General features: G+C 32.0%; 1 protein-coding gene and 1 long non-coding RNA gene across 2 annotated transcripts; one reads left to right on the top strand and one right to left on the bottom strand.

Moving 5' to 3' along the window:
• Positions 1 to 124: 124 nt before the first annotated feature.
• On the top strand, positions 125 to 21,492 carry LOC143252699 (ionotropic receptor 25a-like). The gene is made up of 11 exons (XM_076505255.1): positions 125 to 172; positions 3,846 to 3,983; positions 4,515 to 4,616; positions 5,604 to 5,705; positions 6,026 to 6,118; positions 7,500 to 7,679; positions 9,021 to 9,182; positions 9,790 to 9,961; positions 11,582 to 11,831; positions 18,514 to 18,831; positions 19,405 to 21,492. Exons 1-11 carry the CDS (start codon positions 137 to 139, stop codon positions 19,721 to 19,723), a joined length of 1,872 nt encoding a protein of 623 aa, XP_076361370.1. The 5' UTR covers positions 125 to 136; the 3' UTR covers positions 19,724 to 21,492.
• On the bottom strand, positions 17,836 to 20,987 carry LOC143252702 (uncharacterized). The gene is made up of 2 exons (XR_013029112.1): positions 20,710 to 20,987; positions 17,836 to 19,641 (listed from the first exon to the last, which is right to left on the bottom strand). It is a non-coding gene; the product is annotated as an uncharacterized LOC143252702 (long non-coding RNA).
• Positions 21,493 to 22,236: the final 744 nt, after the last annotated feature.

The following is a 22,236-nucleotide window of genomic DNA, read 5'->3' as shown; positions in this document are numbered from 1 at the left end:
CATATACAGTTTAAGTTTAAAATCTTCTCAATAAAAAACACTTGAATTTATATTTAATTTTATAAGTTCTTTTCAACTCAAACAAAACCTTACGCAATACATTGCCTAATTTATTACAGGGGCTAAAGGGCGGCTCATGACAGGGGACTCCAGGTGGATTGCTGTTACGCAGGTAAATTTGTGAGAACATATATCCATTAATGTTTTTTGGAACAATTTTTGGAAATCATTCCAGTCTGGTAGTGAATTTGAATGTTTGGAATTGAAAAACTGATTTTGTTTTTACTTAATGTACCGTAGTTACAGTAAACATATTCGTTAAAACATTTTCAATAGTTATTTTTCCTTTGTTTGTTATTAAGTACAAAGGTACACAATGGACTATCTGTGTTTTGCCAACTGCGGATATCGAAACTCAACTTCCAGCGTTATAAGCCGTCAGACTCGCTACTGAGACACTGGGAGAACTGTTAAATAGTAGTAATAATAATAAAAATAAATCGATCTAGAACAAATTCACCATTTGCTACTGTGTTTCTTTAAAAAAATTCAGGCTTTTATAACTATCGGACCATGATGCAAGACATTTATTTAATCAGGTACAACTATTTCTAAAGGTATGGTGGGATGATAAGCTTTGTAGTGCTAATAAGAGAGACGTGTCCATAATTTTCACACATTTAACTGTTTGTTTCAGAAATTTGACCAAGAGTATATATACACAAGAACGAAATCTGAATGGAGAAGGCTGCGAACCGAGCATCCTCGGATTAATAGCGCGAGAACGCTAACGACTGGATCATGCCAAACCCATTGCAATTCCCACACCAGAAAACGCGTCATGAAGTAATGCGCACATTAAAGTAGAACCTCCAGCGGCACAGCAGTTTGTCTGCAGACTGGTACTACTAGAAACTGGGTTTCGATACACGTGGTGAGCAGAGTGCGGATAGCCTTTTGTGTAGCTTAGTGCTTAATAACAAACAACAACATTAAACGAAACGATGTCTTTCTTTTCAAATTAACAAAGGTTTCACTGTTTATAATTAAGCAAGAAAAATATCATGAATAGATTGCCTTCAACAACAACAACAACAAAATCAGTGTCCTATAATACTAAATAAAATGAACCGAACGTACAACAGAATGTTTCTAGTATTATGAACCTTATAATAGAATAGCCAGCTTATTGGGATTCAGTAAAATATGGATGAAGAACAGAGTGAGTTAGATCTTAGAAGTGATTCCGTAGATTCTAAAAATATCAAATGTGGACGAAGAATCTTTCTTCATTCCCACGAAATATTTACTTAATATGTGTGTTTCAAGCTACTTTACAAAGAGAAAAATATAGCAGTCATAATGATGGTCAGTGATGGTTATGGCTGTGTAAAAAGCATCAATATAAATTATTTACTCATTCAATACTGACGCTCCTAATACTTTCTGACATGAAAAAAGAGAAATTCACCAAATTTCCGGTACTGAAATAGAGAAAGACATAAAATACTGTATTTCGCTTGACTTAAATAAACTAGTTCAAATCATAAGTTCTGTTTATTATATCTTATCAAAGCCACGTGGTAAGTGTATGTGGAGATGTATATTAAAAGCTCGCCAGAAACTTCCTGTTTGATTAGTCATGTACTAATTATGAATCCCAAGGCAGCCTTGAAGTTGAATCCCAAGGCAACATTGAATTAAGAGCTATCACAACTATATATTTTTGTAAAATTTTGCTTTAAATTAATAACAACACCCTGATCACTTTTTTTGCAAGATCAAGACAACTGTAAAACTTTGTTCTCTATACTTTATTTTCATTAAACATCAGAACATATTTGAAAGAAATAAAGTACACTACTGAATGAATCCGATGATACAATGAATACATAAATTTATATGGGAAAATGATGAACAAGAGAAAGAAAAGTTAATCTACTTGTACGTTGTGTTTGATGACTGATTAGTGCGTGTAAATTAATAAAGATAATGTTAATAAAAATAATGAAACATGAGCAACCAAATGGTTTAAGTCGTAAAATATGTTTTCATGACTTCAGAATCGTGATTCGGTTAATATCGTAGAGAAACAATATCTATTTTCCAAAGAAAGCTCATCAGTGGCACAGTGGTATGTCTATGGACTTATAATGCTAGAAACCGGGTTTCGATACCCTTGGTGGGCAGAGCACAAATAGTCCATTGTGTAGTTTTGTGTTAAACTACAAGCAGACAATACCTAGATAGTACATAAATGCGAAACGTTTTGATCAGCATATTGAACATACGTTGACAGTAACTTATCATTTATCTAAGAATAACTAAAAGGTTAAAACTGTTACCTTGTTTGAATTAGCCCAAAGCTGAACAATGGATTATCTACACTCTGTCCATCGCGGGGAATTAAATACCGGATTTTAACATTGTATATGTTTGTTTGTTTTTTGAATTTTGCACAAAGCTACACGAGGGCTATCTGCACTAGCCGTCCCTAATTTAGCACTGTATAGGTATTGAAGTTAATTTTATATAATATGATAAAGGCATTTTATCGCTTTATATTTCTTCTGCTTCCATAGAATGAACTCCCATTCTACGAAACCTAGGAACATGAACATTTACAACTTATAATACTAACCTCAGTTGTTTAATCCGGTTTCAATAGATAACCTAAGAAGTTTTTTTGTTTTTTCACATTTGAGCACATTTATTACGGATAAATACATGTATGAACTACAACGGCTACATCCAACCACAGGTCTAATGAACATACTAGAATGGCTTGGCGGTTAAAGCATTCGATAAGGAATTTGCTAGTCGCATATTCGAAACCCTTCTCTGAGTTTATTTCCCTTTTTAACTGTAAGGTCGGTATAATGTGATAGTTAATCTACTATTCGATTGGAGTATTCCAACAATTGGCGATGGGTGGTGTTGACTAGTTGGCCCTCGGGTCTATTAATTTAAAAATCAAAAATGACTAATACATGTAGACCAGGAGTAGCTCTGCTCGAAATTCAACAAACGTACCAATAAACAAACCACTGATTTAATTGATTTGCTCATATATCTTGTGAGATTTAATTAATAAACGTGAGAGATCTTCTAAACCAAAATCATTTATTTGTTGCAAAACAATGATACATCTCTTAAACTATAACGATTTATTATTACAAAATACATATCAACATTTTACAAAGATAAATAACATGGTTTAAAAGATGTATCATTTTCGTTAATTTCTTTCTATGAAAATAATTTCTCGAGATTTTGAAATATATTAAAATGTACAATATGTATAACGCTCGATGCGAATAATACTTAAGCCTTTATGAAAACGAACAAATATGTTCGGATGCCACACGCAGTCATTATACGCGACACTGTTAAAAGTTTTTGTTTTGTTTTTTACTTTGTTTACTAGGTTTATGAAAAATAATTTTCGCGTTTTTTTAAGATATAGCTTTAAAAAGTTCAAACTAATTTTTCGACAGAGAGATAATCATGGACGTTGATGAATTACAATAGAAACATTAACTAGTTTATCTGCAAACTTTTGTTTTGGATATAACCTTTCAATTAAAGAAAGGCTTGAGAAGATATTTATTCTATGTACGGTAACTTATGTTCCACTTTGGAATCCATGCTACACTATAAATTACCAACTAAAATAATATGATGAAAATAATTATTTTATATAGTCATTGGATTATACATTTTACACAAAAATTATATTTTATTTTCTAGTAATTTATAGATTCATGTTTAATAGCCAAACCATTTGGTCAGAGACAGCAGAATCTCGTAACCTTTTTTCAATAGATATCGTTTTGTTTTCTTAGGATCTCACTTTTCCTTTATTGGTATCCGAAATGCCAAAGATGGGCCTAATTCGGCCTAAAATAGAAATGGTCTGTAAATTGTCTTCAACTCCTGACCAATGTAACTGTTACGCCACTCGAACTGATTGCACTGTGAAGGTAATTTTAAGAATATTGTATCAGTGTTTTTATTGTTGTAGTTGTTTAACAGTTATTGTAAAAAAGATTCTAGTAGTGTTTTTGTTTGAGTTACTATTTGATTTTATGTTTATTAAGTCTGCAGCACTTTTTCCCCCTACGATGTTTTTATTTATATTTTGACTGCAGTTACACATACACGCTGTTGAGAATATTGTGACTAATACCATATAAAATTACTTTTTGTAACTAAAAATGTAAATAGTGAAAGGTAATTATGAGAATGAAGGTTAACTTCATTTAAAAGTAACTTCACGAATCCCATACAAATATTAAATATTAAATATGCTGTAAGTTTGAACCGTTTGTTATTATAGATATGGTATCATAAGAAAATTGTTGCATCGTCTTTCGAATTTATTTGATAATGAATTGAACAAAGTTCACGTTGATAAAAATAACTACATAGTTAATCATTCATATCTATGTTATATTACTAATGATATTGTTATTACTATAATTACTGGGATTCTCTTTTCACTGCTATCATAGGTTATAGAGACATATTTTGAAACTGTTTTGAACGCAATGATTAAATTCTTAACTCTACCGACTTCAACTCCGTATAATAAATTAAACTCTGCTTTGGAACAGGTAAGAAAAAGATCTTGGATATAATATCTTAATTAGCGGTACAGGGCAATATATGTGTGTGTGTGTGTGTGTGTGTGTGTGTTGAATTATTGGTTTATCCTAATAAGTGAACATCCGATTTGATCATCGGGTGAAATTTGTAAAAGAGAAATAATGCAGATTAAAATTTCTAGTCGAAAACGTTTCGCGTGTTGTACGTATTAATAAGACACTTAAGTTAATAAATTAAAACGGCACTAATATATATTCATACATCTGGGTGGAGCGAAACGATAAAATAATTATATGATAGATAACTGATTGAAAACAGTACTCAGCCTTAAAAGGATTATACACCGAAATAACATTAATAAGTTGTCACTTAATACTTAGTATTTATAGGGTGAGTCACGTTTTTAGTGAAATGTTTATTGTGCTATTATTTTAACGTTTAACTCCTTGTAATTCTGGTTGTTTAATATTTAACGCGAACCAAATCTTTAAACAACTAAACTTCTGTTATAAAGAATTAAATAAGCCCACCGACGTTTTTTTTTTTACATTGACAGAGAATTTCGAAATTGAATAATTCAAAAATAGTTTATTTAATAGAATTAAATAATACATAAGAGTCCACGCGTTGAGATTATGCACTCGCTAATTACATTTTCTATTTTGTTAAGTTTCCTTGATTTAAAAATTATGTAAAATTCCAACGTTGTAGATATAATCTTATATTTTAAACTTCTAGGAAATTCGAATTCTACGAAATACACGTGTTTACAAAATAATTATTCGTTTTCCTGTATTTTTTTATTTTGTTTATTTTAAAGTAAAATAAATCATACGATTTTAAAGATATGTACAGCTTTTCACTGTCTTTTATCGTGCATAAGCATAATTATATAATAATTATTCGTAATTTATGTATATGTGTACAAATATAATTTATTTTGAAGCGTTTGTTACTTTCGAACTAATTATTGTTTGTTAACAAACACACTGCAGGTAATAGCAATAAATAAATATCCATTGCTTCTGGAAAATTTCGAAATGAAGCTGAACCTAGACGCTGACATTTTGATTTTGAATTCAACCTTCCAAGAAAAGGTAAACTAATTATTAATTTAATAGGAAACTGTAATAAACAAACATATCCTTTAATTACAGTATACAATACTCTGTATGCAGAATAATACTCTAAAAAGTGATTTCTGTCATAATTTTCGTAACGAATTTTGTTTCATCCGGAAATGTTTCCTTTTTGTTTTTAATATTGGGCAGATATTTGGATTCATTATTAAAACATCAGCCAGAAGTGTTTGAAGATGTAAATTTACTTATTGAAATGTAAATAGCAATAATCATTATTTTATTTTTGGTGTTAAACATTTAGGACAAAGTAATTAATAAAATAAAATGGTATATAGGTGGCTAGTTGGTCCTCTACCGGAGGTTTAAAAGCAAGCAATAGGAAAATGAGGAATGCTTTCCGCAAGAAAATTAGGGTTGGAATTATTGAGGTAAGTGCACGTGAAACTTTTTTTTTTCCCCCAATTAAGGCGTTAACTTTTTACTCTGTGCAGTGTGCATGTATATATGTGTGTATGTGTGGTTAGAATCTTTATGGCGGGATATTTTACGAGAAATTACAGAATATTAGATTGTAAATGTTGCAAAAGTATTTCATATCTGTTGTTCCTAAATATTTTAATCGTAGTTACAATCACTGCAGCGATATTTTAACTTTGAAAATGTTTGACATATCTATAATGTAACAAAACTTTATTTATAGAATTTTGTTTTTATGATCGAACTCATCAGTTGTGCTATGATTGGCAACAAATGAATCACTTCTTTAAGAACGTTCCACACGCCAATTCACCATCTTTGCCAATTTTCCCTGTATAACATTGTTCGGAAAAATAGTTATTTTTATTATTTCAAAAAGCAGAAATACTACTAATAAAACGCCCCATTTGTCCCCTGAGTACTAGTAAAGCTACTTTTCCCTGTTCGAATCTGAAACAATAATTATTTTAAATTGTTACCAACTCTCATATCACCAACTACTGAAGAATGTCGTTCTTTCTATCATCAAACACAATACTTAATTGCTAAACTGCAATGGTTGGTGTTTTTAGAGAGAGTGATTTAAAAAGTCATTTATATAATCATGATCCTATTACATGAATACTGATTATCATGCTCCTTTGAAAGTTGAAGATGTCTCAACTCTTACATATAGTTTTACAGACTGTTTATGATACAATTTCATTATTTACTTGGAGTATCGCATGGTCAGTCCACTTTGTATACGAAAATAAATGGAGTGTTCTTCAACTCTGCGTATGTATTGAGGGGGGAGTCGTAATAACGTTACCAGTTACTGTATGCTTGATAAACATTTTAGCTTTTAAAAGTTTCAGTTTGTTTTAAGTTTTTTTCGTTAAATAGGCATCTAAGTGATTTTCAGATGTATTACAAGAGTCTGTTTTGATTTTGTAACCAGTATACATTGTTTGGAATTTCCATTAAAAGAGCCACAATTAATTTCTGAGTTTATACCACTGTTCTCTTTTATTAAAAGGTAACATTGTATAGTTTAGAGTATAAAAATGTATTTTTATTTTTCAAGAATTTAATTTAACGTAATTAATTCATTAATGTGTTTAATAAAAACATATTCACGTATCTCTCTTTTACTATAAATAATATGAAGTTAACAACTCACTAATATTAAATTCTAAATAGGTGGTTTTCAAGTAAAATATTAATATTTTTAACTTAATTTTGTTTTGTTTTGATAATATCTCATATACTCACACTTCATGCGTTTGGTACTCATGATTTCATTTAGAATATATTTATCGCTGAAAATATTTTCTCGATGTTTGCTGGTAGGACCCACCATTTATAATTAAAACTGAAGAAGGATATACAGGATTTTGTATAGAAATTTTGAAAGAACTTCAAAGACTATTAGACTTTGACTACGAGCTAGTGATACCGGAAGACGGTTATTACGGAATTATAGAAGTAGATGGACGTTGGAATGGACTGGTTGGTCAACTAGCTCGAGCGGTGAGATTTCTAGCTTTGCAAAAGTATAAAATGAAGTTGTCGCATTAATTACAATAAATAATGCCATAAAAAGTGCGAGGATAGTTTTATTTTCAATACAGTTTAACATGATTAGAACATTCAAAGTAACCAATATGTCCCTGTTTAGAAAACTGCTTCGTTATAGTTACCATTGTTAATATTATTTCAATAAAACTATATCAACCCGTTAATATACAGCTTTTAATTTGTTTAATGTATGATAGTTGCCTTTTCTTGTTGCGTTTGTCAATTTGATATAAAAGATTTGTAGTTTTAAAAAATTAATTTTCTTCTATTGTTTTACATTTCAGTAAACCAAAAATAGTATATAATTCTTTTGTTTGTTTGTTTGATTTTTGAATTTCGCATAAAACTACAAGAGAGCTATCTGCGCTAGCCGTCCCAAAATTAGCAGTGTAAGGCTAGAGGGAAGGCAGCTAGTCATCACTACCCATCACCAATTCTTGAGCTACTCTATCACCAACGAATAATGGGATTGACTGTCACTTTATAAAGCCCCCACGGCTGAAAGGCAGAGCATAATTCTTTTGATATCTGGCCATAAAAATTGCAAATTTCACATGCATTTCTTTGAAGTACAAAAATTGAGTAGGCATAATTTGAAATGTACTGAAAACATTTTATTTATTTCTTATAGAACGATAGACATTATTTACTGTAAGTAATTTACGTTAAAGATGTTTGAAATTATCAACTTTTTATGTAGTTCATTTAAATGGTACGGAATTTTGTAACGTCGTTATAAGAAAAAAATAGTACGAATAGAAAACACACATTAAAAACTGTTTAATAAATTAAAACATGAGCTTTTAACCTGAAGATAACTGAAAACTACTCCGTAGATTTGGTAAAATACTTTTCTTGTAATCGCTGAGCGATTTTATGTTATCATATCTATATATCTAAGTGATCTCGAAATTAGATTTACTCATTTGTGTTTTCATGGACAAACTGGAAATAGTAATGAGGTACTTTAGAAAGAGCACATTATGTTAGTATAATAATAGGTAGGCAAACAAAAGTTTTATTAACGGTCGAAACATTTGCCTATAGATCATTGTTTACCCACCTATTATTAGTTATGGGGTATTAAGAATGAGCCAATATTAACTCAAAAACAAACCATATGGGGAAATTGAGTTAAAAAACTGGAAAAAACATTTTCCAATCTCAACTGGTGGAAGCTATTATTGAGCCATACGGTATATATAAAACCAATATATAGAAGAAGGTTGCTAGCATTAGCATTGTTTCGTCTCCTTCACATGAATCTACATGACTTGAATACTCACATTACAGGAAACGGACATGATTCTAGCAGCACTTTCGATGACAGCTGAGCGAGCAGAAGTGATTGATTTCGTCACACCGTATTTTGACCAGACAGGAATCGGCATTTTAGGCAGAAAACCTGAGAAACAAAAATCTCTTTTCAAATTCATGGAAGTTTTGAAACCAGAGGTATATCTATTGGTGCTGTTTCAGTAAGAAGCTTGGTTGTAAAACCAAAAGTATATCTATCAGTGCTGTTTCATCATGAAGCTTAAGGTTTTAAAACCAGATGAAAATCTATTAGTGCTGTTTTGATATGAAGCTTGGTTGTAAAACCAGAAGTATATCTATTAGTGCTGTTTTGGTATGAAGCTTGGGTCTAAGCCAGAGGAATATCTATTGGTGCTGTTTCAGTATGAAGCCTGGTTTTAAAACCAGAGGTATATCTATTAGTATTGTTATAATATGAAGCTTGGTTTTGAACCCGGAGGTATATCTATTACTGCTGTTTTTGTGTGAAGATTGAGGTTTTAAAACTATTAGTGCTGTTTCAGTATTAAGTATTTTTAAGATCTAATTTTCTCAGCTGTAGAATAATAAGCAGAAAAATATTTATATATAAATCATGTGATTTATTAAGATAAGATCATTTTTAAGTCATTTGAGGATTCGTTTTACACAGATGGACAAATTTATCAGTTTTTCAAAGTTATTTTCAGTTTGTACAAAAACGTTCCACGTTCCAACGATTTAATCTTATTCTCTTCTAGTATTTTATAACTTTGTATTTGTACAGGTTTGGTGGGGAGTACTTGGTGGCATCGTAGCAACAGGACTATGTCTATGGATCTTAGATCGCTATAGTCCTTATAGTAACAGAAACAACAGACAAAGTTATTCGCAATCCTGCAGAGAGTTCAACTTAAAAGAAAGTTTTTGGTTTGTTCTCACGAGTTTTACTCCACAAGGTACGAAATAATTTTAATTTAGACATAAATGGTCTACTAATAGCATGATTCATACGAAAACAGCCCTTTACGTGTAGCTGTGACAAGGCTAGCTATTCATTAAAATAAGTTCACTAACTGATTTTCTCGCTGTGAATTTGTAAGTGCTTATCTTCTCTTTTTGCGTTACATATTCCCCACAAAAAGGGTCTACTCTAAAGAAGGTAAGAATGTACTAACGAAGCTTTAAGGTTGCCAAGTGTAAATATTTTCTGTAATTTTTTGGCAACTCCTGGGATCTAAATGTATGTTTGCCTTCTACAGGATATTCTTAGTGCACATGGCGCCAATTTACATAACAGTGCTCACCAGTTCCATGCAATTAAAAGAAATGTAGCAATCACCATAAAAACTCTAGCACAGAATTTGGCCAACTTGTGAGTTTATTTATGAATTATTGGCACTTCTCACTGAAACACTGAAAGAAAAGTGTATGATAAAACATCAACCACACCATATATCTGTTCTGTCTAGTGCCGATGAGTCCTTTTACAAATTACCAGAACTTGTTTGCATAGAAATATTGTGTTAACTTTACATCATACATTAACCACTAATTTGTCAACTAAGACCTATAAAAGGATTTTTATCATATAGGACAAGTAGACACAACGTTTAATGCTGTTCTTGGGCATTCTTTACCGAAACTAACATTATAATTCTTATTTTTCAAGGTAATAAACACAGTCTTCTCCAGTATTGTTTTCGAACACTCTTTACAGAAACTAACTTTATTACTCTTGTTTTCCAAGGTAGTAAACAGTTTTCTGCAGTGTTCTTTTGAACATTCTTTACCGAAACTAACCTTCTAATTATTCTTTTTCAAGATAATAAACATAGTCTTCTCCAGTGTTGTTTCATTTTACGTTTATATAATATGCTAAAATATGCGCAACATCGTCTGATGTGTAGATCGTTCGTTTTATTACAGGTCATTTATGATTGAAAGATAAACCTTCTGCATATTACATGTTAGGACATTGTCACAACTGGTTCAAATAACTTATTATACCATGGCTAAAAGTTATCACACATCTTTCACTTACTAACATCGATTTCATTTATGCTCGCCATCGTACGTTTGCTACTTAAACTTTGGATACAAGATCTACTTTCTTTAAACAACGTAAATTATTCGGCGTATCTCTTAATTAGAGCCGGAATTGTATTGTAGACTAAAATAGTTTTTTTTCAGTCATGTAGCTGTTTGTGGACCCTTCCAAAAAGTAAACTTATTTTGCTTGAAGTTGTTTCACTAAAAGAAATGATAAAGAAGTAAGTTAAGCTTTCTTCTGAAGCACGTTTAGTTTATTTTCAGATAGTTCTGGTGTGTGTGTCTCCTATAGCAAAGTCACACAGAGGGGCATCGAATCCCTGATTATAACTTTGTTAATCCATAAACTTACCGCTTTCCCAAAGACAGTCCTGGTTCAGAAGAACTACCATGTTTTAAATATAATTTCTGTTCGTTCTACTTTCTTTTTCTAGATAATTCACCTTTGGAAATTATGTACATACTTCGTATAGATGACTGAGCACATTTATAAATAATATACATTTTGAACACATTCTTCTTTGAAGGTGGCGGAGAAGTTCCTAAATCTCTCTCAGGGCGCGTCCTGGTGGCTGGTTACTGGTTGTTTGTGGTCCTTATATTAGCAACTTTTACGGCAAACCTTGCAGCTTTGCTAACAGTTGAAAGAATGCAGAGTTACGTGCGTTCGTTAGAAGAGATGGCTCAGCGCGTGGACTTCAACTTTACGGTCATCGAAAGTTCCAGTTCTAAACAGTACTTTATAAACATGGCCGAAGCCGAGGAGGAACTCTATCAGTAAGCATTAACCATTCGTTCAATGTTACATCGAGTTTTGATCCATAACATTATTCTTATCTAACCAAAGGTATACTGCTTATTAATCCGGTAAGAAAAGATTATCAAAGATGACGACTTAATCTAGACAAAGTGTTAGTACTGAATAGCAACTGATAACTGTCATCACTTGCGCCTATACGCAGTAAAACGTACGACCATGGTGAGTTGCTTGTAAAAATGGAATAAAAAATAACTTAAACTAATGATAGTTAGGTGCACTTTAGTATTGTTTGTTTGTTTGTTTTGAACTTCGCGCAAAGCTACTCAAGGGCTATCTGCGCTAGCCGTCCCTAATTTAGCAGTGTAAGACTAGACAGAAGGCAGCTAGTCATCACCACCAACCGCCAACTCTTGGGCTACTCTTTTACCAACGAATAGTGGGATTTACCGTCACATATAACGCCCCTACGGCTGACAGGGTGAGCATGTTTGGTGCGACCGGGACTCGAACCCGCGACCCCCAGATTAGGAGTCGAACGCCTTAACACGCTTGGCCATGCCGGGCCGCACTTCAGTATTACGTCACAAATTAAATTTAAATTGTTTTTAGATACGTTTCATATGTTCTTTAGACACTAGAAGATATATGTAGTTATTCAATGAGTTTGTATTGAAGCAGAAAATAAAAAAACATTAAAAAATCGACAGCAGCTAATAGAATGGATATATGTATATATATATAAAAGAATATTAAAGGAAAAGTCCATACGTTACATGAGATTTCACTGAGTTAACTCAGAATTATCAAGTGTTATAAAAATAAAAGCATTACATTTGATTTGCTCTTTGTTGAAGTGTAAAAAAGTGAACAGTATGTTACTTTATTAATACAACAGATATCAGCTTACTGCTTAAAATTAGATCCATTTTGGAAAAGAAAGATGGCTATGTCCGGATCTTTATCGATACTCTATTGATTAAACAACTTCATCGTGGAACTTTGTTGATCAAGCCACTTCCATGATTGTGTACATGATTACATATACAGCATTATAATGGGCACAACTAAAAACAATTTTATTGAAAATTTCGTGACCGTATTATTTTGGACAAACAATATCCCAGTTTGCAATGTTACACGCGGATGAAGTCTTTATTAATCTATAGATTAAATTATTTTAATATTCATTCGCACATTATTTTCAAGTTAGTAAAAGTACAGAGAAAGAGAGAGAGAAATGATAATACGGAGTTGCATATTTGTAGAGCTCATTAAAATTTTCCGTTCTATTTTGAAGGAACATTGTTAACCTAAGTGAAACTAAAAATTATCTTTCTCTAAACGTAATTTACTCTTATTTATTGTTAAGCACAAAGCTATAGCTTGGGCTGTCTGTGCTTTTCCCGCCGCAAGTATTGATACCAAACTTAGAGCATTATATGCACTGCGATTTGCTACCAAGGATGCCTTTGTATTCCTTAGCATTCTAATGAAGTGTTCTTATAAAATCCTGTTTTTGGTTGTCATTAAGTGTTGAACATCATCTGATGAATAAATCACCTGAACCTAATTAGTAATTGGTTTGGTTTGTTTTGAATTTCACGCAAACCTACATGAGGGCTATCTGTGCTAGCCGCCCCCAATTTAGCAGTGTAAGACTAGAGGGAAGGCAGCTACACATTACCACTTACTGCTCACTCTTGGGCTACTCTTTTACCAACGAATAGTGAGATTGACCGTCACATTATAACGCCTCCATGGTTGAAAAGGCGATCATGTTTGGTGTGACGGGGTTCGAACCAGCGACTCTCAGATTACGAGTCGAGTGCCATAATCACCTGACCATGCCGAACATAATTAGTAATTAGTCACTAATAAAGTTTTTATTACTAGAAACTAATTACCTGTTGGTTTAAATCCTGAGTTTTGACTGCTGATCTGCTGCTATCTTCAGGGAAGTCCTAAGAAGGACCATTTCAGTGATGGTAGTTTACTAAAAACACACATTTACTGTCAAGTACATCGACTATAAATCAGACCACCCCAACAGTGTAGACAGGGTCATCATAGACTGCCTAGTTACGACAAAAAACAAGATTTATAATCCAGGGGACGCCAAGACGAAGGAGGAAAAACATTACAACCCTCACTGACAGATGATCTCCGAGAAACTCGATAGAGAAGAAAATAATTAAGATAAACATCAGGAATAATCAAGTAGAAATTAAATACACGCAGTAATATTATCCTATGTTAAATTTCTCTCTGGAAATATATAGAAGATAGGTAAACAGCATAAGTTTAGAATCATATTCATAAGCTACAACAGCGATGTTAGTACACACCAAACTACTGAAAGGAAACCATAAGGAAGAGCAAAAACATAATTTTCAAAATTAAATCAGTTGAGAATTTGAACACAAAACTGAAAAATGTTAGAACTTAGAATACACATCACTCTGCAGTTCTAATGTTTCTAGAGTAATCCATCATGTCAAGAAAAACTATGCGATAAATAGAATAATACAAAAATAATGAGATATTAAATATACATGAGACAGATAACAGAAAGCTTCTACATCTACCTAACTGACTAACTACTTAAACAACCTAGAGGAAGAATCCATAAAACCTGGATGTCCCTCTTGGAAATCTTCTCTTAGGGAATACTTGCCACAGAAGAGTAAATAGCACATCAGTCTCGTTATTTAGAAATCCCAGATTCCAATCTCAGCTACTACCACCACATAATTAGTCCTTTTCATGCTTATCTAAAAATATTCGACGTGTTGGATATAAATAATATAGTATGTGCCGGCATCTAGTAATAAAATATTAATAATTAATTAACAACAAGATTTGAGCTAGTAATCATGACATCATTTGATAACCAATTGTTACAACCTTATCGAAAGTATTTAAAACGAAACTTCTATTTTTACAGATACTTCAGTTACGAAATCAGCGTCAATTTCATGCAAGAAGGAGTCATTTTTTTACTTTTCTTAATACATTTAATAAAATAATTTAGATAATAACGGAAAGGCTGTACTAAAGTTTAATTTTAAAACGTGTAATCAACATAATCCAGTCAAAAATAAAATAAAGATGTTACTAAGATTTGTTTTCTAGTTTTGTCATGAAGATATATATAAAAATAGATGCATTTTCCATCAATTTCATATTGTTTACACTTGTACTCATAATAAGTTATAGCTTCACAGAGAAGGTAGCTTCTACGGGTTTTGTTACCGTCCTATAAAGTTTCTAAAACTGTATTACTGGATTTTTTATCTGGACAATAGTAAACAATGGGATTACATCAACTTTTACAGTAAATTTATGAGTTTCTCCAGAAAGGATAATTTGGTAAATGTATAAAAAAGAAAGAACACCCAAACAAGAAACTCAGCAATATTAAAAGTTGGGCACATGGCGTGTATATTTAGGAAATATTTACAAAAGCGGTTGTAGCGCCAGCACTTCATTATTGATACGCTAGTGATTTTTTATTCCTTGTCCTTCAGCACACAATAACAACTAAGAAGATAGGTATCCTAAAAGCATTTCATTTGTGTGCTATGTCTATGTTCAACACACTAATTTCATTGGTTTAGGGAATGATTCATCTTAACTATAAAGAGTTTTGTGTCTGCATTATCTTTGTTTGTTCGTGAATAAATGCTTACATCTTCCCTACTTCTGACCATCATGACCAGCAGCATTTAGAAACTTCTTACTTATTTAATTTTTATTACAAATTTCACAACCATTTCAATCCCCCCCTTCTTCCCAGCTACTGCCCTATTGACTAGAACTGCAAGGCGAATGATACACATGCAGGCTGTCCTGCTGCCCTTGTGAAGCCTTCGAAACAAATGCCACGCATGGCATAGAAACTTTTCGTGATTTTTTTGAGTCTTGCTTTTAAATGTTTAAACAAAATTTTGGATCGATATAACTACTCTAATAAACGATGACTCTTCAAACATTATTTGCAACCTATTTTAACGGTTAGTCGCAACTATTCTAAATGTTCAATTTGAGGACCAATGTGAAAGGTATTTTAAATAGCATATATAGATAAACAACAACTTAACACAATGAATGATTAATGAGACTTGAAAAACTTTCATAACAAAGTTGTTGTTAAAGTTCTTTTAGTCCTAAGAAATGTAAAAGAAACAACTGAAAACAACAGATTTCGAAAGCTGGCAATTCGCCTCACAAACTACCTTACGAAGACACTTCAGCACATTGGAGTAGCTCCAACAGGGTTGGTGAAAATAGGATAAATATACAAGAGAGTTCAATGGAAATCAAAACAACGAGTACAAAGTTAAAGATATTTTAGGCTTAGTTAACACAGCTCGTTATATTCGTGAAGAAACCTTTAGTATCACCCAGAATAAAGTTTACATTCCCTGCATATGGAGAGCTTAATCTCTACTAGGGGTTAAGAAACAAAAGCTTAATCCTTTAAAAGTATGATGATAATTTGATAGTTTGATTAAGCTGTTTTGTAATCTTAAATTCATTTGTTAACGTTAAACTGAATTACATATTTCTTTAAACTAATTTGTTCTTTTCCTTAAATGTGTTTTTCACAACCTATGTTATTTGCTTTGGATTATAGGTTTATCCTCTAGGCAGCAACACAGTATAAAACTGATGCAACTTATCTTCTGCAGAAGGTGCTTCAACAAAATTTTATGTTTTTTCTTTCCTTAACAGATTGAAATATGAAATAAACAACCATTTGTTATTAGCTTATCAGAAAGCTTCAGCCAATTATAAAATTTTGTTTTTAAGATAAAAAGTTTTTACCAACGTCATAATTGTCTTCTCAGAATACTAGTTCTTATGACCACAGGCCTACGATGGTTTTATTCTTTTGACATTTTTACATGTTCTACAGTAATTCCTGTATGCTGAATTCAAAAATTATATCAATTTTTTCATCATGTATAGATTTCTCACAAAATGTCATATGTTCTTTTACATATATATTTTTCTAGATCAATCACGACGTGAGAGTCTTATCGATTGTTCTAGAACCCACGAGAAACACAACACAAGTATATAAGCGGTTAAAAGGCAGCATGACTTATCATTTCTAGATAGTATTTTTTTGTGCGTGAGCTTTGACATTTTTTTCTTTTCAGTATTATTTATGGCAATAAGAGGTTGTGTAAATGACCCAAATGTATTCTGTTATATTTGTTGTAAAAAAACAAACATAAAATATTCGTATTTTTCTTATAGCAAAATCATATCGCGCTTTCTGCTGAGCCCACCGAGGGGAGTCGAACCGCTGATTTTAGCGTTGTAAATCCCTAGAGTTACCGCTATACTAGCGGGGGTCATGTGTATTTTGGAATAAAACGTGGTCAACAAGACATATAAACTAAAGGTAAAAAAGTATTTGCCTTTTGGAAGTCCAATGATCTGGCGTAAGCCTCGAAACCATGGAGATGACTGATATGTTTCAGTCTGCAATGGCCCGACATGGCCAGATGGTTAGGGCGCTCGACTCATAATCTGAGGGTCACAGATTTAAATTCCCGTCACCCCAAACATGCTCGCTCATTCAGTCGTGGGGAAGTTATAAAGTTACGATCAATCCTACTATTCATTGGTAAAAGAGTAGCCTTGGAATTGGGCTCTCCTCGACTAAATTAGGGGCGGCTAGCACAGATAGCCCTCGTGTAACTTTGCGCAAAATTCAAACAAACGAAACCTCTAATTTCATTTACTTTACTATTTTTAAATAATTAAATTTATTTTATCTTTATTTTTTCTTGATATTTTGCAAGAACTTAGTGTAACCTAATAGACTGTAAGAATGTGATACGTATTAAGGAATAGCTTCAAAGAAAATAAACATCTTATTGGAGTAACAAATCTATTCTTTCCTTCAAATTGTTCCAATGAAATTAAATGATAGAAAAAGATTTTTACATAATTTGGCAAAAGAAATATCATCTGAATCAGAAAAAATATATAACATTCTCCAGTATATTTAGTGAAGTAGCGAAGAATATTTATTGATACATTGGGTGATTATCATTTACAAAATGTTTTATCTCATCATAGTTTTGTCGAATTAATTTTTTCTAATACCCTGGTATAGTTTCTCATGAATGATATACTTGTAACTTGTAATGTGAAGAAATAATATACACAAATTTTAAGCATTTTTGTTCGAAAACATTGTTACAGATACATAGAAAAGAGCATTCACTCATAACTGTGTAAGGTAATTTACATTGAACCCTTTGATTCTATATATTTAGATAAAAACCTTTTACTGTAAAAGGCTTATTTTTTATACAGACAATAATAAACAAAAACATATGTTTAAATATTTCATTTAACTGTATGACACTTTAAATTGGTAAAGTTTGGGACATTTGAAGAGAAATATCCCATCTTCATTGTGATACAAAACTCCTGTGCCAGTGATCTACAAGGGAACATATATCTATCTAAAGCAGAGAAATGGTTCAATAATATTAATTACATTAATAATAATATGTATTGTTACATGTTAGTACCATTATCAAAATAGACATAGCGTATTAAAAAACTGTACGAAAATTGTAGAAGTATACCAAGGTACCATTTATATTTAAATTCATATTGCTGTTAATTGATAATGCTCATTATCTAATATAACTGTTGGTTTATTTTTTTTAGCGCCTGGAAGAATATAACTCTCAATTCTGGGCGAGAAAATGGTAAATTTAGAGTATGGGATTATCCAATCAAAGAACAATATAAGAATATTCTCAAAATCATTGAGAGGTCACAACCAGTAAGCAAAGTGCAAGAAGGCGTACAAAGAGTTAAAAAAAATACAAATGGCCACTTTGCCCTTCTCACTGATTCTCCGAAAGTTCGCTATTTGGTTAACGAAGATTGTGACCTTACAATGATTGGAGAACCTTTTGCTGAACACCCCTATGGAATCGCTGTGACCAAAGGCTCAACTCTTCTCGAAGAATTAAATGAAAAGTAAGAAAATATTCGACATTATTTATATTATTTAATTAATCAAAATTCAGAAGTGGAAACTACAGGTTATAAAATATAATTCTTATATATGTAGGATCTGTTCCTTGATTGACGGAAGTGATTTCCTTATCCATGTCTTATACTAGAAATCTTAGAAAAAATTTCCAATGCACTCTGATAGAAGCAAACTCAAAACTGTGGTGTTTTCTTTGAAATTTAGTATATCAAAATAAGAAACATTAAATACAAAAGATGTTGTTTTAAATCGATAACACTTAATGTTCTAAAAAATACTACATATCGAGATTATTTGTATTTTTTACCACTGTTACTTCTACATTTAAGTAAACCTGATACCTATGGTTCATAATGCACTGGTACATAAGTATGCAATAAGCAGTGGTTGTTTTTATAACCGTTGTATCTTTAAGTTCACCGTAGGAAAATAACATTTGTTGGTCAGATTAATCAGTAGGAAGCTTTGCCTTCCTCATCAATTTTATGATCTGTTACATGTACATTCAGAAATAAACTTATGAACGCTTTCAACAAAGCAACGTGGATTTTTAATAGAGTGATGCAGCTTCAACGTCAGCGATTCTTCGAAGATCGGATCTCAAAATATTGGAATTCCACTAAACGACGGATTTGTGATGCCTTGGACAATTCTGACAGCCTCACAGTCTATGATCTTGGAGGTGTTTTCATCATAACACTGGTTGGCCTGGTGATTGCTTTACTAGCTCTTAGTCTTGAGGTTTGGCATTTCAGCAAGAGAAACAAATCTCGAATACAGGCAGCATCAGTAACCTCATCAAAAAAGGAAAATATACTCACAGTTTTCAGAACCGAAGCATGGACAACTTCAACTTATGTAAAAGATGAAAAATAATTAACAGTGAATGGAAATTTTTCCATCAACCGTCTCCTACATCACTTACAAATAAACCAGAATATCGCTAATTAGATAGTACTATCTTTACTTACTAACTCAAATTACATTACTACTTCATAAACTAAGCCTAAGCCCTAATATTACACACTATTTGTGTATCATGTCCAGCTTTATGCAAGGTTGTATTGAAATTAATTATATTATTTGTTTTTCATTTATTGTATAGAAAGTAAGTATATCAAGTTTTACTTTGTCGTAGTTTAAGCCACAAGTACGAACTTCACTTCAAAGAATCACGTGGATTTGTTTAAGAAAGTTAAATTTATGTACAGAATGTACCTAAGTAATTACGGTTTAATGTTTTTTACGACAATATTCGTGACCTAGGCTTATACTTGTTTCAGTCTATTAAAGCAAAAGTCAATTTTGCATCATATATTTCAAAATGAAAGTCACTTCCTTTCTTATTCTAGATTGAATCGCAATTTCACAAAACGTTTACTCTGAAGTATGCTTTTATTTTAAACATAGAATTACTTTATAGAGAAAATAGGATCGTTAGCGTAACGTATGATCTCCACACAAATTCGACTTTATACACAAAACTTTGCTGAGAGAAGACTTACAAAACTGTTCTATACTGATCGTATTATTAGCACAACTTAGATCACAAATACATAACGATGCATTATCGAATATACATTGTTATTCCAATACTGACAATGAACGAACTTAATACACCTAATGTGTTATTTTTCTTCTTTGATTAGGTATCTTACGTTTCACTTTACCACCCGTTCAGGAGAGTTCTACTAAAATACAAACCATAGATGACGGTACAAAGTTTCAGTTGTTTTGAATATTAAATTCTAATAGAATCTGTGGCATACGTTTGACATGCTATATAGTAAAGCTTATTGTTGAAACAATAAACTGCTACCTGTAGCAACTAACAGTTCTATCCAAATTACAGATTGACATACCAGAAGTAAAGAATTATAGGTGCCGCCCTCTGTCCTTGCTCAAGTATGGTCGTAGTTACTCAACAAAAAGAGTTTTTTAGATTTTCTCTCAGTGGACTTGATAGCTTTGATAACAATTGGTACAAAGAATGGTGGATTTGTGCCAGAAGCTAGTTATCCATGATTAATTAAAACATGATCTTATCTTTAACCACATTTCTCTCATGTTGTAGCTTATAAAGAGAGTCAATATGCTTCCCTGTCTTTGTACAAACAGTTCTCCAGTTTCGCCAGTGTACGACCGATGTAAGATGTTGCATGTAAGTTGGCAAACAACACTCAAGGCAAAATGTTCATTTTTAGACTCCAAACATGACTTTTCAAGACAGATTTATTGCATTGCAAAATAGTTTACTTAAATTTTGAGAGTTGGGTCTGGCCGTTCTATATCGTTAATCGACAGTTCAAATTTGCTGATCCTAGTTTTATTTTTGGAAATAATTTCGTCTACTAGACAAACTATAAAAATAATATATTTGTGGTATTTTTTTTAAATTGTCTTTTTTTCTTCTTGGTATATCTATGTTTTTTCGTATTGAAGGTACTATGCTAATTTTTTACGCATTATAGTCACTGAAAATTTGTTCGATGTAAAAAACGGGCATTTGCTGTTCAAAAGATGTGAATTTAGTACAAAGTATGTAGATTTTTAATTACAGTTTCGATCGATGTTTTTCAATTTTCCAATAACTGTACTTGTCTTAGAAGTTTTTAGATGAGAATAATAAAAAGAGGTTTTAAACTGGTTTTTGAAAGAAGGTAAACTGTACATTGTAGTCACTACAGATCATTAAAGTCAGAAAAATCTATTCTCCTATTGTCATTCAAAAGGCTAAAAATTAATTGAATGTTGTGGTATACGTAATTAAGAATATTTAAAGGTGAGAGTAAAGAGAGAAGGCCATGATTCCATAGTTCAAACACGCCCTCGATGTATCTAAGCCGTAGATCAGGGTTAGTGTTAGCATCTACAGGGTGGCCCGTAAGTCCCTACCCATCCATATGTTATTATGTTATATTCAATTACGCATGTATTATAAATTTGTTTCTTTTTTTCAGAGAAATATGGCCGATGTAAGCCCATTTACACTTGAAGAGCGTATTGTGACAAGTACATGGGTATATATTATGCAGCGAGAATGAGGGACAGCACACAGATACACTGGATACATAAGATATATGGATAGGTAGGGACTTACGGGCCACCCTGTATACATTAGTTGTCAAAGTCATCAAAGTGACAGATAGAATATTTAAGGACGATTTTATCGTCGAACAACTACAATCAAAGATGAACAGAAACTAAGGATCATTACAACTGTCTTAATTTTTCATCTTGCCTTTTGTTATTTCAGTCTGTAAGTTGGATGGAATTTTTATTTACTACAGGCAACAATTCCCTGTTTTAGTATAATACTAAAACTTACTACTTAAATGGGAAACAGGGTCAAATACCTCACTCAACACCTTAATCTTTTAGTATAAAAT

This window comes from Tachypleus tridentatus, chromosome 6 (assembly GCF_004210375.1).
Source record: "Tachypleus tridentatus isolate NWPU-2018 chromosome 6, ASM421037v1, whole genome shotgun sequence".
In the NCBI taxonomy this organism is placed as follows: Eukaryota; Metazoa; Arthropoda; class Merostomata; order Xiphosura; family Limulidae; genus Tachypleus; species Tachypleus tridentatus.
Note: the sequence above shows the minus strand (reverse complement) of the source record. Positions and strands in the feature narration are given on the sequence as shown.

What these genes read in the sequence shown, in the direction of transcription:
- LOC143252699 (XM_076505255.1), top strand. Translation starts at nt 137, where the DNA reads ATGACAGGGGACTCCAGGTGGATTGCTGTTACGCAG. An exon ending in ATTCAACCTTCCAAGAAAAG is followed by an intron (nt 5,706 to 6,025) that starts GTAAACTAATTA and finishes AATGGTATATAG; the next exon opens with GTGGCTAGTTGGTCCTCTAC. An exon ending in TTAGGGTTGGAATTATTGAG is followed by an intron (nt 6,119 to 7,499) that starts GTAAGTGCACGT and finishes GTTTGCTGGTAG; the next exon opens with GACCCACCATTTATAATTAA.